The sequence below is a fragment of the Larus michahellis genome, chromosome 19 (assembly GCF_964199755.1).
Source record: "Larus michahellis chromosome 19, bLarMic1.1, whole genome shotgun sequence".
Taxonomy (NCBI): domain Eukaryota; kingdom Metazoa; phylum Chordata; class Aves; order Charadriiformes; family Laridae; genus Larus; species Larus michahellis.
The window spans coordinates 5,007,723-5,022,797 of NC_133914.1; the positions used below are offsets into that span (position 1 = coordinate 5,007,723).

The 15,075-nt window shown below is 60.9% G+C and overlaps 1 protein-coding gene across 1 annotated transcript; it reads right to left on the reverse strand.

Moving 5' to 3' along the window:
* Positions 1-7,224: 7,224 nt before the first annotated feature.
* On the reverse strand, positions 7,225-9,155 carry ID3 (inhibitor of DNA binding 3). Its single transcript, XM_074562761.1, is given in 4 exon segments — positions 7,225-7,378; positions 7,639-7,710; positions 8,594-8,637; positions 8,640-9,155. Coding segments are annotated over 3 exon segments (375 nt in total). The 5' UTR covers positions 8,914-9,155; the 3' UTR covers positions 7,225-7,378; positions 7,639-7,653.
* Between the last annotated feature and the right edge of the window lie 5,920 nt (positions 9,156-15,075).

Consider the following 15,075-nt stretch of genomic DNA (forward strand, 5'->3'; position numbering starts at 1 on the left):
CCCAGCACGGGGCGGGGGGGGGGGGGGGGACGGGGACATGGGAGGGGGGCAAGGACCAGGGGAGCGTTGTGGAGGCAGAGAGGTTAGTGGGGACTCCATTCCCCAAACTGGTTTGGCTCCAGTTTAAAACCAGGGGGACACTGATGGCTTCAGTGCCCCCATACAGCCAGGGAAATGTGAGGGGACAAGGGACACGTGCCAGTGTCCCAGAGCCAGGCTGGGCCGGTATCACCATGAGCCTTTCCCAGTTATCCCAGCAGCACCCTTCCTCTGTCCCAGTTTGCTTCCTAGAGCTGCAGCCACTTCCCTCTATATGAATGGGGAAACTGAGGCACGGAGGGAGCTCAGGGACCCAAAGGCACAATTTTTTGTGGCTAAAGAACCAGGTTTCTCGGCTGATTCGGCCCCACAACCGGGACGACCTTCCCCACATCACATCCAGCCCCCAGATGCTCCCCCATCACCCACCTCATCCTCACCCGCGGCCAGGGCCATCCCCACGAGAGCCTGTGGCTGCACCACCGAGGCCCCATGGGTGTCAGCGGTTCAGGTCTCTCCAGGTGACCAAGCCCATCACAAAGCTCCACGCCCCAAATCCCCCTGTTAATTAAAACCCAGCAGTAACGAGCCTTCCTTCCTCTGCTCCAGCCTTTGCCTCCCCCCAGCCCCCGCGAATTTTGGGTCTGCGTGGGGGAACCCCCGTCCCTCCGTGGGACAGAGCCCCCATGTCACCTGTGGGAAAGGGAAGGCGAGGGGCTGGCAGGAGCACTGGGGGGGTGGCTGCCAGGACGCTGGGGGGGTCTGCAGGGGGGTGAGGAGGGGGCTTTGCTTTCCCCACCTGTGGAATGAGGGGGGACAACCCTGTTTGTTCCCTGTTAAAGGGAGGGGGCAGGAATAGCGCCCCCCCCCCCAATCCCCCAGCACCTCCAGGAGCTCCAGCCAAAAGGGTGCTGAGCTCCACCAGGATGAGCCCTCCCGGCTGGGGAATGAGGAGCTTCTGGGGTGGAGGGTGCCAAAGGAAATCTGGGGGGGGCTCTGGGAGGGTGGTGGGGGAGGCTGGGGTTCTGTTCACCCCTTTCCCACCTTGGAAATGCCGAGCGTGCCTCAGTTTCCCCACTCGTTGGCAGGGTGGGAACCGGAGCAGGGCGAGGTGTGAGCGGGGTGTCAAGGGCACCGGGAACGCCCTGTGCCGGGCAGGATGGGGCTGAGGTTCGGGTGCTGTCCCCAGCTGAGCCCGAAATACACCCGCGGCCCTGACTCATCCCCACCCCCGGAGCCAGGCCGGGCTCCAGCCCCCCGGCACCCGTCAGTGGGGCTGGGAGGAGCTGGAACGGCCGCGGGGTGTCCCCTGGGATCCCCTTCCAGGGCTGGGAGCACCCGGGGGTGGTGGTGGGGGAGCAGAGTGCAGGGGGGGGGGTGCTGCGTGTTTGGATTTGGGGTGCTGTGCGTTTGCACGCGTGTGGATGCATGTCCTTGTTGTCTGGATCGGGGGGTGCGTGTGCGTGTGTTCACGCGTGTGTGCATGTCCCCCTGTTGGGGGGGGGGTGCACGTCTTGCACCCTCGTTGCAGCCCCGCGCGCCTCGGTGCATGTGGACGTGTGCACACGCGTGTTTTGGAGGAGCGCGTGCGCGGCTGGTGCCTTGTGTGTGTGTGTGTGTGTGTGCGCGCACACGTGTGTCTGCCAGAGCGTGCACGTGCACGCATGTGCGTACCCTCGTTGGGGCACGTATGTCTGCATGTGTGCGTAAGCGTGTGCGTGAGTGGCAAATGCATGTGTGTGCATCAGTGCACGCGCGTGTGTGTGTGTGTGTATGTGCGCATAGGCACATGTGTAGGGGTCTGTAGGCATGCGTGTAAGTGCACATAGGCATGTCTGCATACGTGCACGCACGTGCACATGAGCGCTTGTGCGCACACACGCTAAGTGCACGCGCACACGCTAAGCGCACGCACATACTGTCATGAGGGTATGTATGTCTGCGTGTCTGCGCGTGTGCTAAGCATGTGTGTGCGAGTGCATGCATGCGTGTGTAAGTGTGCATAGACACGTGTGTAAGTGTCTGTAGGCATGTAAGTGCACATAGGCATGTGCGCATACGTGTATGCGTGTGCCCGTAAGCGCACGCACATGCTGCCATTGGAGGATGTATGTCTGCATGTGTGTGTAAGCGTGTGTGTGTGTGTGTACAGGGGCATGCACGCACATGCAAATGCATGGTGTGTATATGTGCGTGTGTCAGTGCACGTAGACATGTGTGTAAGTGCATATACACACGTGTGTGTCTGTAGGCATGTGTGTAAGTGCATATACGCACGTGTGTAAGTGCACATAGGCACGTGTGTAAGTGTAGGCACGTGTGTAAGTGTCTGTAGGCGTGTGTGTTTCTGTAGGCATGCGTGTAAGCACATATACATGTGTGTAAGTGCACATACATGTGTGCAAGCATGTAGGCGCGTGTGTAAATGTAGGTGCATATACACGTGTGTAGGTGCATATACGCATGCGTGTGTAGGCATGTGTGTGTCTGTAGGCATGTGTGTAAGTGCATATACACGTGTGTAAGTGCACATAGACACGTGTGTCTGCAGGCATGTCTGTAAATGCATATACACGCGTGTAAGTGCACATACACACACGTCTGTAGGCGTGTGTGTTTCTGTAGGCATGTGCGTAAATGCATATACAGGTGTGTAAGTGCACATACATGTGTGCAAGCATGTAGGCGTGTGTGTTATGTGTATACACGTGTGTAAGTGCATATACGCACGTGTGTGTAGGCATGTGTGTGTCTACAGGCATGTCTGTAAGTGCATATACACGCGTGTAAGTGCGCATAGGCAAGCGTGTAAGTGTCTGTAGGCGTGTGTGTTTCTGTAGGCATGTGTGTAAGCGCACATACATGTAAGTGCACATACATGTGTGCAAGCATGTAGGCGCGTGTGTAAGTGTAGGGGTGTGTGTAAGTGCACATAGGCATGTGTGTAAGTGCATATACACGTGTGTAAGCACGTAGGCATGTGTGTAAGTGTAGGCACGTGTGTAAGTGTCTGTAGGCGTGTGTGTTTCTGTAGGCATGCGTGTAAGCACATATACATGTGTGTAAGTGCACATACATGTGTGCAAGCATGTAGGCTCATGTGTAAGTGTGGGTGTGTGTGTAAGTGCACGTAGGCATGTGTGTACGTGCATACACACGTGTGTAAATGTGTAGGCATGTGCGTGCCCGTAGGCACGTAAGTGCACACACACGTGTGTAAGTGCACATGGGCACGTGTGTGTCTGTAGGCACGTGTGTAAGTGCACAGACACGTGTGTAAGTGCACATGGGCACGTGTGTGTCTGTAGGCACGTGTGTAAGTGCACACACACGTGTGTAAGTGCACATGGGCACGTGTGTGTCTGTAGGCACGTGTGTAAGTGCACACACGCGTGTGTAAGTGCACATAGGCACGTGTGTGTCTGTAGGCAGGTGTGTAAGTGCACAGACACGTGTGTAAGTGCACATGGGCACGTGTGTGTCCGTAGGCATGTGCGTGTACACGCCTGTAAGTGGCTGTAGGCGTGCGAGTGTCTGGAGGCACGCGTGTCCAGTGCCTGTACACACGTGTAAGAGCACACAGGCACGAGTGCACACACACACACACACACACACACACACACACACACACGCTAAGCGCCCGCCGTGCCCCGTCCCACGCGTGAGCGCGCCCAGCCGGGGGCGCGTCCGCCCAAGGCCAGGCGTGTGAGCGCGGCATCCGTCCCGGCGAGGCGGCGGCCGGCTGGCGGGGAGCCGGGGAGCGCGGGGGGGGGGGGGGGGCCAGGCCTTGGCCGGGGCAGGCAGCGGGAGGAGGAGGAGGGAAATGCGGCTCAGACAGTGCGGCGCCAGCAAACACCTGCAAACAGCTCCGGGCACACAATGGCAAATACAGGTGGGGAACCGCGGCCTCCGTCAGCGCAGCCGATTGCATCAGACTCTTGCTCTTGCCAAGAGGCGAGCGAGCCGGCCCGGCCGGCCACCGGCACAGCGCCTGGGGGACGTTTGGCCTTCACCCCCCACCCCCCTCCACCTCCTGGGGTTATTATTAATTTTTTTTTTTTTTTCCCCCTCTCCTCATCCTCTTTTTTTTTTTTTTTTTTTTTTCTTCTTTTTTTTTTTGCACCCCTGCGATGTCGTCGGGAAGATAAAAGCGCGAAGCCCGGGTTGTGCAGCGGGGGCATTTCTTCCACTAAATCTGCCCCCCCAGGGTAAATCCCAGCCCCGGTGGGGCAACAGGAGCTATTTTCAGTCGTGTTTTTTTTCCCTTTTTCTTTCTTTTTTTCTTTCTTTTTTTCTTTCTTCTTCTTTTTTCTTTCCTTTTTCTTTCTTCTTTCTGTTTTCATTTCTTTTTTTCTTTCTTTTTTCTTTCTTTCTTTTTTCTTTCTTTTTCTTTTCTTTCTTTTTTTTCTTTCTTTTTTCTTTCTTTTTTTTCTTTCTTTCTTTTTTTTCTTTTCTTTCTTTTCTTTCTTTCTTTCTTTGTTTTTTTTTTTTTTTAACCAGGGTGTCCAAGGAAAGCATCGGCATCACGCCACAGCCCAGGCTGGGGGTCCAGGCAAGGCTTGTGCCCCTCCTCCCGCTCCCCCCCGGCCATCCCTGGGGCCTGGGAACGGCTGGGCGGCTGTTCCAGGAAAGGGCGCCGGGATCCGTCCGTTCGTCCGTCCGGGGGAGGAGGCGATGGCCCTGGGAGCCTTCCCAGGAGCCAGCGCCAAACCCTCACCCTGCCAAACCCTGCCCCCTCCCCCCGGGGACCCGCGGCCCCCGACCTTGGCCAAGGGAATCCCCTGCCCTGACCCCCCAGCGAGGGGACAGAGACAGGGGGCCACCTCCGCTCCCCCGGGCTGGGAGTCCCCCTCCGCCTCCCCGGTCCCGTTTCCATCCCAAAAGCTGCCGCAGGACTGGTTTCTCCACCCCACCAGTGCCTGCCCCCACTGCTCCCAGTAACCCCAGTCCCAAACTGGGCTCATTAACTGCTCCCACGGATCCAGGATCTCCACCGCCATCACCCCAGCTGGGGGACCCATTGCGAGCTGGGGTGCTCACGCTGCTGGGACCCCCATTTTGCAGCTACCGAGCCCCATCCCAGTCCCCCAGCTCATTCCCAGGGTGCTTTTCCCACCCATCCCAGTTAAATCCCTTTGGCACATCAGCACTGGTGCGGCTGGAGGACCCCGACAGCGGGGTGAGCACGGGGACGCTCACCCCTAACCCACCCCTTGGCTTTTCCTCCCAAGCTGAAAGGCAACAGAGATGGTAAAACCCTATTTTTACCCTTTAACAAACCAGCAGCTCCGTTCCCAGAAGCGGCAGTTTCCAGCTGGACACCCTCACCTGCCTCCCACCGCAGCGGGACAGCCCGGGGTCACCCCGTCCCACCCCACCACCGGTGGGTGCCAGAGGGTAACATGCCCTGGGGGAGCCTGGGGACATCAAGCTGGGAGGAGGGAGGGATGTTCTCGGGCGGGGGGTGTGATCCCGTTGGACCAGCCATGGCTTTTTGGGTGCCCCACATGGTGCTTTTCCCCATGGAAGTGCCCACGGACACGGGGTGCTTGGCGGGTGCCAGCTGCACCCCACGCTCATGTTGGCCGTCGCAGTGATGCAGGTTGAAGCCGGTGCATGCGGAGGGACATTTGCAACACCCTATGCCCCAAGACCCCTCCTGCCACCGCGCAGCCCCTGACCCAGCTCACCTGGATGCTGCAGCACCCTGGGGACCCCCCGATGCCATGGGGCGAGCACCCACGCCGAGCCTGCAGCCACAAAGCCAAAGCCCAGCAGAGGGGATGGAGGAGATGGTGCTACAGGTGGGGGGGATTTTAACCCCGGGGGTGTGTGGGGGGGAAGCAGCCTGACCCTGATTGCAGGCAGGCCAGCACCTTCCCCAGGGAGCAGGATCCGGCCCAGCTGTGCTGCGGCCATGGGGCTCCACAGCTGAGCCGGCAGCATCTGCTCCAGGGCGGGGGGGGGGGGGGGGGGCAAAGGGAAACCACAGCATTAATCCAAAGGGAGGGAAAGGCATTTCTGCTCCTAACACCCCTTCCCTAGGGTGCTGCCCCCCCTCCTCAGCCCCGGGGCAGGGGGGGGGGTTGTCCAGGCAGGAGTGCACAGTGTGGATGCCACCTGGGGAATTACAATGCTCAGAGCAGCCCTAATTAGAGCCAGGGCAGCTGCAGGCCAGAAACTCCCCTTCCCTTGGGGGTACCCTGGGTGTGGGGGGGGGGGGGGGGCACCATCCCAAAGTATCACCCCTTCCAGCTCAAATCCAGCCCCAGGGCACCGGGCAGCTCTGGGGTTTTTTTTGCAAGGTAGTGTGGAAACCCCTGGAAAAGGCATCTTTCCCCCCCCACCACCTCCCTCCCAAGGCTCCAGCTACACCTCCAAATGGTCCCCGGGGCTCGGCAGCGTCTTCCCTCCTCCTTCCATATCAGATAAGCGGAGCAGCACCCAAAATAGCTGGCAGACACCTCAGCCGGGAGACGGCAGCCTAGGGTTAATTCCTCCCATACCTGAGCTGACATTTCAAAGCTATTAAACAATTAATGAGATTCCTCCCCGTAACCCTAGAAGTTACAATGTCGGCCAGAGGGTTTGGGGGGGGGGGGGGGGGGAAGGGGGGGGCTTCCACCCCCCAAAGTGCTGCTCTCCCACCCATGGGTGCATCCCATCTCTCTCCAGCCCATGGATGGCCGGGGGAGGGGGGAACGGACACATTCAAAACGACCCGTGGTTTGTTTTGTTTTTTTTTTTATTATGTAAAAATGGTAACTTTTATAAAAAGTTTATAAAGCAAGTACAAGGCATGTTTGCAGAAATTCACCTTCCTGCACAAAAGGTACAAAAACGTTATACTCTAGTATAGAGCTCCACAATACACGAGGCCCGCGGCCCCAGAGAGTTTGGTTCAGACTCGAGGATGTCGCCCCCCCACCCCCACCCCCTCCCCAAAACCCCCTAAATCCCCCCCCCCCGCCCCTCCCCATCCCCTTTAACCACCTTTAAAAAAAAAAGGACTCGCTGCTATAATCCCAAAATATACAGAACAACCGCCTCTTCATCAGTTTTCTCATTCAAAAGTGTCTCATTTCGGTTCGGGTCCAAAGATCCTGCTGAAGCCGGGATGCTTGGCGTGGGGGAGGGAAGGCGGGGTGTGTGTGTGTGGGGGGGCGATGCTGGAAGGATGGTGGGGGGGTCGGGACCAGCCGCTCCCCGCCCGCGGTGGCCGGGCCCGGGGGAGGCGATGGCGGGGCCGGTAGATCGCAGACAGCCCGGCGCCACGGAGGAAGCTGCTATTTACCTCCGGCTGATAACGAACCAGGAACCGACACTCGCTGCCTGTTTGCTAATTGGCACCGGGAGGAGAGAGGAGAAAGGCGTGGGGGGGGGGGAGGGGGGGGGGTGTTGAAGGAGAAAAGGCGGGGGGAGGAGGAGGGGGAAAAAAAAAAAAAAAAAATACCATTAGCGCCGTGGTAAATCTGGGTTTGGGGATTTGGGGGTCGCCCCAAGCCGGGGGACCGCGGTGCATCGGGGCCGGTGTCGGTCCCCTGGGGATGCTGATGCTGGAGAGGGGGTTGTGGGGGGGGGGACGACGGACACACTCACCTGATGGAGGAGCCGTTAGTGACACAAACTTCTCTCGTCTTTGGAGCAGAGTTCAGAGGCGAGCCCGGCCGCCTGCGGAGAGCGGGGACAGGGATCAGGCCCCATGGCCCCCCCCGGCCCCCCCGCGCCAGGACACATCCCCCCCCCCCCCCCCCCCCCCAACGCACCCGGCACGGCGCCATCACCCCCAGCCCAGCATGTCCCCCCCACATCCCAAACCAACATATCCACATCCCCCCCCAACCCGACATGTGTCCGTCCCTCCGTCGTGCCCCCCCAAAAGCCAACGTACCTCTCCCCCAACTCAACATATCCACATGCCCCCAACCTGACACGTCCCCCCCCGCCCCCCCATCCAACATATCCACACACCCCCAGCCCATGTGTCCCGTCGTCCCCCCTCAACCAACGTATCCCTACTCCCCCCCCCAAAAAACCCAACACATCCACATTCTCCCAGTTCAGTATGTCCGCCCCCAATCCAGCATGTCCCGTGTGGGGCCCCCCCCCCCAGATCAACATACCCACACACTCCCATCGCGGCATGTCACCCCCCAAACCAACATATGCCCTCCAAAAGCAGCACCTCCGCACCCCCCCCCCGCCCCGACACCCCAAAACCCAACATCTCCGCACCCTCCCCAGCCCGACACGTCCCCCCAAAACCCAACATCTCCGCACCCCCCCAGCCCGACACATCCCCCCAAAACCCAACATCTCCGCACCCTCCCCAGCCCGACACGTCCCCCCCAAAACCCAACATCTCCGCACCCCCCAGCCCGACACGTCCCCCCCAAAACCCAACATCTCCGCACCCCTCCAGCCCGACACGTCCCCCCCCAACCCGACCTATGCCCTCCAAACCCAACATATCCACATCCCCCCCAGCCCCACACGTCCCCCCAAAACCCTCCACCTCCGCCCCCCCCCCCCTCCAGCCCAAAAGAACCCTTACCTTGAGCGACAGTAGGGTGGCCTCGGGGGAGGGGTCGCGGCCTTGGCCCCCTCCTCCAGCACGATCTGGAGGTCGAAGATGTAGTCGATGACATGCTGGAGGATCTCCACCTGGCTCACCTTGCTGCCTTGCGGGATTCCCGGCACCAGCTCCCGCAGTTTGGAATAACAATCGTTCATGTCGTACAGCAAGTTCATGGGCTCCTCCAAGGCCGGGCTCTTGTTGTTGCCCCCCCGGGCGATAGCCAAACTCTGCTCCGAAAGGCAGCAAACGGCCTCGTAGCAGCTCCGGACGGATCGCACCGGGCTGATGGCTTTCATGGTGGGGAGAGGGGGCGGGGGGGGAGGGGGGGGTGTCTGAGCACTGCTGGGGATGCTGGAGGGAAGGGGGGGGGGGGCAAAGGGGGAGGGAAAAAAATGCCTGGGCGCCTCCTCGGTGGGTGCCGCGACGGCTGGGGCTCTGCTGGGACCTCCGAGCAGCGGGACCACCAAAAGTTTGGACCACCGAGCCCCGGGACGAGCAGCTCCACCCCCCCCCCCCCAACCCCGAACGCTCCGAGCTCCTGGCGCACTGGGGAGGGGGCACCCCCGCGCCGCTCCTTATATAGGGAGCCCCGCGGGGGCCCGCCCCGTATGCAAATGAGGTCTGGCCCCACCCCTTTTATGTTAATGACCCACTAAACCCCACCCTTGCATCTAAATTAAGCGAGAGGCACCACCCCCCCCAACCCCCCCCCCCCCCTCCAAAATGACCCTTGGTGGCCGGGGTGGCCCCACGGGGTGTGTGTGTGGGGGGGAAACCTGCGCGGTCGTGTATCCCCCCCCCCTCCCCACATCCAGACCCCAAACCCGCTCCCGTGGCCCCCCCAAAACCCCACCCCAACTTCCCCCCCCGCCCCCAAACTGCTCCCCCAACACCCCATCCCAGCGAGTCCCCCCTATTTTTAGGGGGGACCCCCGTGTGTCGTTTGTGTGTGTCCGTGTGTGTCCCCCTCCCCGGTTTTTTTAGGGGGCGATCCCGTAAGGAAATTAGTGCCGCCCTGTTCCTCAATCCGCTTCTCATCTGACCTCCAGACTTTCTGGCGTCGGGAATTATCTTGTGACCAGCAGAAAAAAATTAATTGCGGTAAAACTGAGGTTACGATGGAGAAACCAGATTTAGGTCAGCGACTGCGAGAGGCCTGGAGGGTTTTTTTTTTTTTTTGGTGGGTTTTTTTTTGGGTTGTTTTTTTTTTTGGGGGGGGGGGGGGAGGCCCCCAAGGAGATTTATAGGCAGGGGGGTTATTTCAGAAAAAGTGATGAAGGGGGAGACGAAGGCAAATTCCAACACACACACACACACCCCCCCCCGCCTCCCTCGAACCGTCGCTGCCTCAAAAAGCTCCGAAAAAAGTTGGAGCGATGTGGGGCGGCCGGTGCCCACGCGTGTCGGTGGCACATGGAGAGGTCCCGGGGGGGGGGTGGGGGTGGTGTCACGGCGCCAGAGTGTGAACCCCCTGTTAAAATCAAGCGGCAATGCCCCCCCCCCCCCGACATCTTGTTTTGGTGGAATTTCCATAGGTTTTGCTTAGAGGGGGGTGAGAGCAGGAAGGGGATGTTACAGCCAAGAGGGTGGGGGGCACCCTGGGACCCCGCTCGGCCCCCGGGGGTCCCAGCTAATGGGGGGATTCGGGGGGGTGGGGGGGCAGAGGCACCTGGACCAAATTACGCCTGCCCACAGCAGCAATTTATTCCAGATCTGCCCAAATCCCAATTCGGTGGCGCTGGGTTTTGTTTCCCCCCTTTGCAACCCCCCCCCCCCCCCAAACTCCCCCCGGGAGTCTGGGGGCCGCAAGGCGGGGGGGGGCAGCCGCTCTCCCCCCTTCACCCCCAGCCCTTGAGCGGCTCTATGCCCCCCCCCCCCAAACCCCTCCTGAAAGCAGCACCCAGCCCTTTGGATTGGGGTTGGATTATTTTTTTGTCTTTTTTTTTTTTTTTTTTTTTACACCTCCCCTTGCCCCCCCCCCCCTTACGAATTTCCTGGGAAATCGCCTCCGTGTGAAGGGTGGCAGATCGGGAAGAGCCATAATTACCCTTATTAACCTGCTCCGGGGCAAGCGGCAACAACCGGGACCCCCCCTACACCCGCTATAAAAAAAAAAAAAAAGGGAAAAATTAAAGAAAACTTTTTTAAAAATTAAAAAAAAAATAAATTAAAATTTTTTTAAAAAAAAGCTATTTTTTTAAATGAAAAGTTACAAAGCGTTTAAAAAAAAAAAAAAAAAAAGTCTTTTCAACCCACCCGAATGCTTTTTATCCGGTGAAGCGACCCCCCCCCCCCTCCCCTTCCCCCCCAATCCATCCCCATCCCCAAAACACCGGCGCACCGCCGTCTCCCACCCCCCCCCCCCGCTCCGCTTATTCCCATGCCTCCCCCTCCTGCACCCCCCCCCCCATTTCCCGAGGGATGGGGGGGGGGGGGGGGCTGAAAGGCTGCTCGGGGATTGCGGAGGGGGGGGAAGCTTTTGTTTGCGGGGGGGGGGGGGGGGGTTGTTGGCGGCGGTTCCCACCGGCGCTGCCTGGGCGGCGGGACCCGCTGCCTTTGCCCAGCTGTGGCCCGGGCCCTCCAGCTGTGTTGATCTAACTCCCGGCCCCAGACAGCCTGGCGCCAGCCCTGCGCACGTCATGCATTCACACAGGGATGCGTGGCCAAGGCAACCTTCCTCCCCCCCACTCCTCCCCCCCCCCCCCCCCCTCCTCCTCCTCCTCCTCTTCTCTTCTTCCCCGCCATCCCCACCACCACCGCCGCCGAGCGCCGCTTTGTCATTTTCGGGGCGCTTTTTGCCGGTTTTGGGGTATCCCCGACCGCGCCGAAGTGGCAGCGTGAGGATGTTTCAACCCTCCCCCCCCCACCCCCCGCTGGGGGTGTCACGTTTTTAGGGTGTCGGATCTAGATTTGGGGTGTCCTCGCTCCGTGGCTTTTTTTTTTCTTGGGGGGGGGGGGGCGTGTGTGTGTGTGTGGGGGGGGGTGCGCGCGTGGATTTTTTGGCGAGGAGGAGGAAGGAAAAAAGGGGGGAGGAAGGGAGCGCGGCTGCTGCGGGGCGCGATGGTTTCGGGGTGAAAAAGGCCCACACTGGGCGTTTTATTAAAATTAAAAATAATATAAATATAAACACGAATATAAATATAAATAAAAACAATTTAAAAAAAATTAAATTAGAAATAAATAGAAATAAAAGGAGGAGAAGGAGCGGGAGTTGGGGTTTACCCAGCTCGGCGAGCCCCCCCCCCAAAACAACTCAAAGCCTCCCCATGTCCCCCGGGGGGGGGGTGTGACCGGGTTCCCCCCCCCCCCCCCTTACGCTCCCCGCAACCTTTCCCCCTTTCCCGGGGACGGGGCGTTAATCCCGTGTGATTTTTGCGCTGCAAATATCTACGGAGGTCCCCGCGGCTCGTCGCGCTTGGGGCGGGGGGGTTCACAAGCAGCTTCTTCCCCCCCCCCCCCCCCCAACGACAAAAAAAAAAAAATCCACCCCTTGGGCTTGGGTTTGGTTGGATATATTTATTTTTTTTTCCTTAAATAAGTCGGTACAGGTGGCAGGATGTGAAGGACGTAAAGCGGGGTGGAAAGGGCCGGATTCGGCCTGGCCGCCGTGGGGCGAGTGTGGGGGTCCCGGTTTTCCCGCGGGGGGGGGGATTCAGCGCTGGCGTTTTTTGGGGGGAATTACTTGTGTTTTGGAAGCCGAAGGCTGCCTGGAAGCGCTGGCTGCGGGGAAAGGATTTGGCCGGGAGAGGGGAGGAACGGAGACGTGGCAGAGCGCCCAAGGCAGCTACAAAGGGAAGGGCTCTTCCCCAGGGGTCATCTGGATTCGCTTTCGGGATAGGGCTGGGGTAGGAATCCCGTCTCCATGGGATCTTCGGAGACCCTCGGGATCCATCGGGAGTGAGGGAAGCTGCGGGGAGGGGGGGGCCTGGACAGTCGCGCTCCGGCTCTGCCCAACGTGGGAGTGAGGGTTTGGAGAAATTGCTTGAATTCATGGATTTTTGGAGATGCTTCGAGCCGACCATCCAGCCTGGGCACCCACCCGGCATGGCACGGCATGGCACGGCACGGCATGGCAGTGATCCCAGGGAGTTTTGGTGCTGGAGAAGAAATCCAGCTGGATGCTCAAGGGAAAAAAAAGGGATTCTGGCTTCTTAAAACCAGCTCCGAAATCTCTTTCCCACCTCGTCCCCAGGGCTGCATCCAGCCTGGTGTCACGCTAGGCTGTGCCGCGTGGTGAGGTTTGGTAGCCACGCTCCTCCCCGGGGTGCTGGTTCTTCCAACACCCCAATTCGTGCCGGGACCGGGTGGTCCCGGATGGGCAGCGGGTCCGGGATGGGCAGGGACAGGCACGGTGGTCCCGCTCTGGCTGTCAGTCACCCGGAGGACGTCCCGAAAGGCCCCAGCGCCATTTGGCAAACCCGGCCTCCATTGGCGTCCCCGTGGCCACGGTGACAGCCCCATCCTGGGCTACGATGTCCCAGATTTGAGGGTGTTTGGGGATAAATGGGGATTATAAATCGGAGCTGCCAGACTCGGATGGGTGTACATCCGAGTACACACGGCTGACAGCACCCCACGCGGGAAGAAGCCCAACCCCCCCGTCATGCCCCGTGCCTCAGTTTACCCCTTTCATCCACCGCAGGGACCCACCGCGAGAGCCAGGCAGCACTGGAGGCTCCGGGCTGTGCCATGCACGGCACTGGATATGCAGGGAAACGGGGGGAAAACTAGGGGGGAGCAAGGAGCAGCACTGCTGGGAGTGGGCACCCAAAAAGGGGCAGCGAGCCCCCCCCCGAGCCCTGTCACCAGGAGACTGGCTCCAGCCCTGGGGAATGAGCAGCTGTTTGTGCAGGGGATTAGCCCCGGGGCCCCCCCTTGTCCCCCCATGCCCGAGGCAGGGATGGAGCATCCCAGAGCGGCTCAGGGCGAGCCTGGCCCGACTGAGCCTGAAGGCAGCGCCCAGCACCACGGGCCGAAGGGCACTCCCTGCTGGTCATCGTTAGGGGCCAGAGTGAACACAGGGAGGCACTGCCTTGTACCAGAGCACCCAGGGAAGGGAGAAGAGCACGCACATCCCCCTTGAGTGGGCCCATGGCCCCAGCCTTGGCCAGCTGCCCAGCCCGATCAGTAGCCAGCAGCCGTGCCTCAGTTTCCCCAGACGCTGTCTTGTCCTCCAGAGCTCAGCCAGGAGCCGGGCCGTGGCTCCATCTCCGTCCCCCCGCAGCCCCAGCGGGGCCGGAGGGAACCGCGGCTTCCCACGAGGAAGCGGAGCCGCTTCTCCAGGGCAAACCTTGGGCACCCCCAGCTCCCCAGAGGGGGGACGCCAGGAGACTGGGAGCACCCCTGGGTGGTACCCGGCTGCGGGGGGGCGGGGGGGCGGACGGACAGCAGGGCTGGGGGGTCTCACAGGCCTGGGGGGTGTCGGGCAGGCGACAGCAGCCGTTCCCAGCGCCGGGATTCCCCGCAGCTGCTTCCTGCCGCCCTATCTCACGGGCACATCTGGGGGAGCCGGGAGCGGCCGTCCCCCCCCCCCGGCGCTTCCTGCACTATCCGTCCGTCCGTCCCCCCCCTCCCCGGCCACTGTTCTCACGGTCTCCCCCCCACCCCGAGGCCAGCCGGAGCCCCCACTTCCCCCCACCCCAATGCCCACCCTAGGCCTGACACCGCAGCAGCCCCCCCATGCCCCATATGCACCCCTGGGGGGGGCTTATCCCCCCCCCCCAACCCTTTCGGGACATCCTCAGTGCCATGGGGGGGCTGGAGCATCACACCCCCACGTTACCCCTAGCGGGGCCAAGAGCGACCCTGGGGTAAGGACAGCTTGTGCCATGCGACCCGCCCCCCACCCCTACCCACACAGCTCTGGGTGGGGGGGTCTATGGGCACAAGTGGGTGCCCCCGGCAGGGTGGGTGCTGTGCCACCGCTGCGGGTGCACCCACAATTTACCACTCAGCCCCCCCCCCCCCCGCTTTCTCTGCTGCCTTCTCCCTCCACCCCTTTGATTTCCCCCCCTTCCCGCCCCTTGCATCCATCGCTTCCCCTGCAAAAGGAGGAGGAGGAGGAGGATGAGGCTGGGGGGTTGGGGGGGCGAAGGCCGCAGGTGTGAGCATCCCTGCTTGCACCCACCCCCCCACACCCCCCGGCCACCGCAGGTGTGGGGACACGGGTGACTCAGAGGAGCCCGGGCCCCGCTGCCACCGCCGCCACCGGGGTGGCAAAGCGAAGCGCCTCCTGCCTCCCACGATATCCTCCCCGGGGCCGGGGTGCGGCACCGCCTTCACCGCAGCCCCCCCAACCCCCCCCCCCCCAAAAAAAAAAAATGGTGGGGTGCTCCAGCCCTGGCATGGTCCAGAGAGGAGAAACTGAGGCACAGGGAAGGAGACCCCAGCCTGGGTTTCGGGCAGGTGGGCAGGTGCCAAGAGGGGTTTTGCTGGTCCCCCCTCCGCCCCCCCCCCAA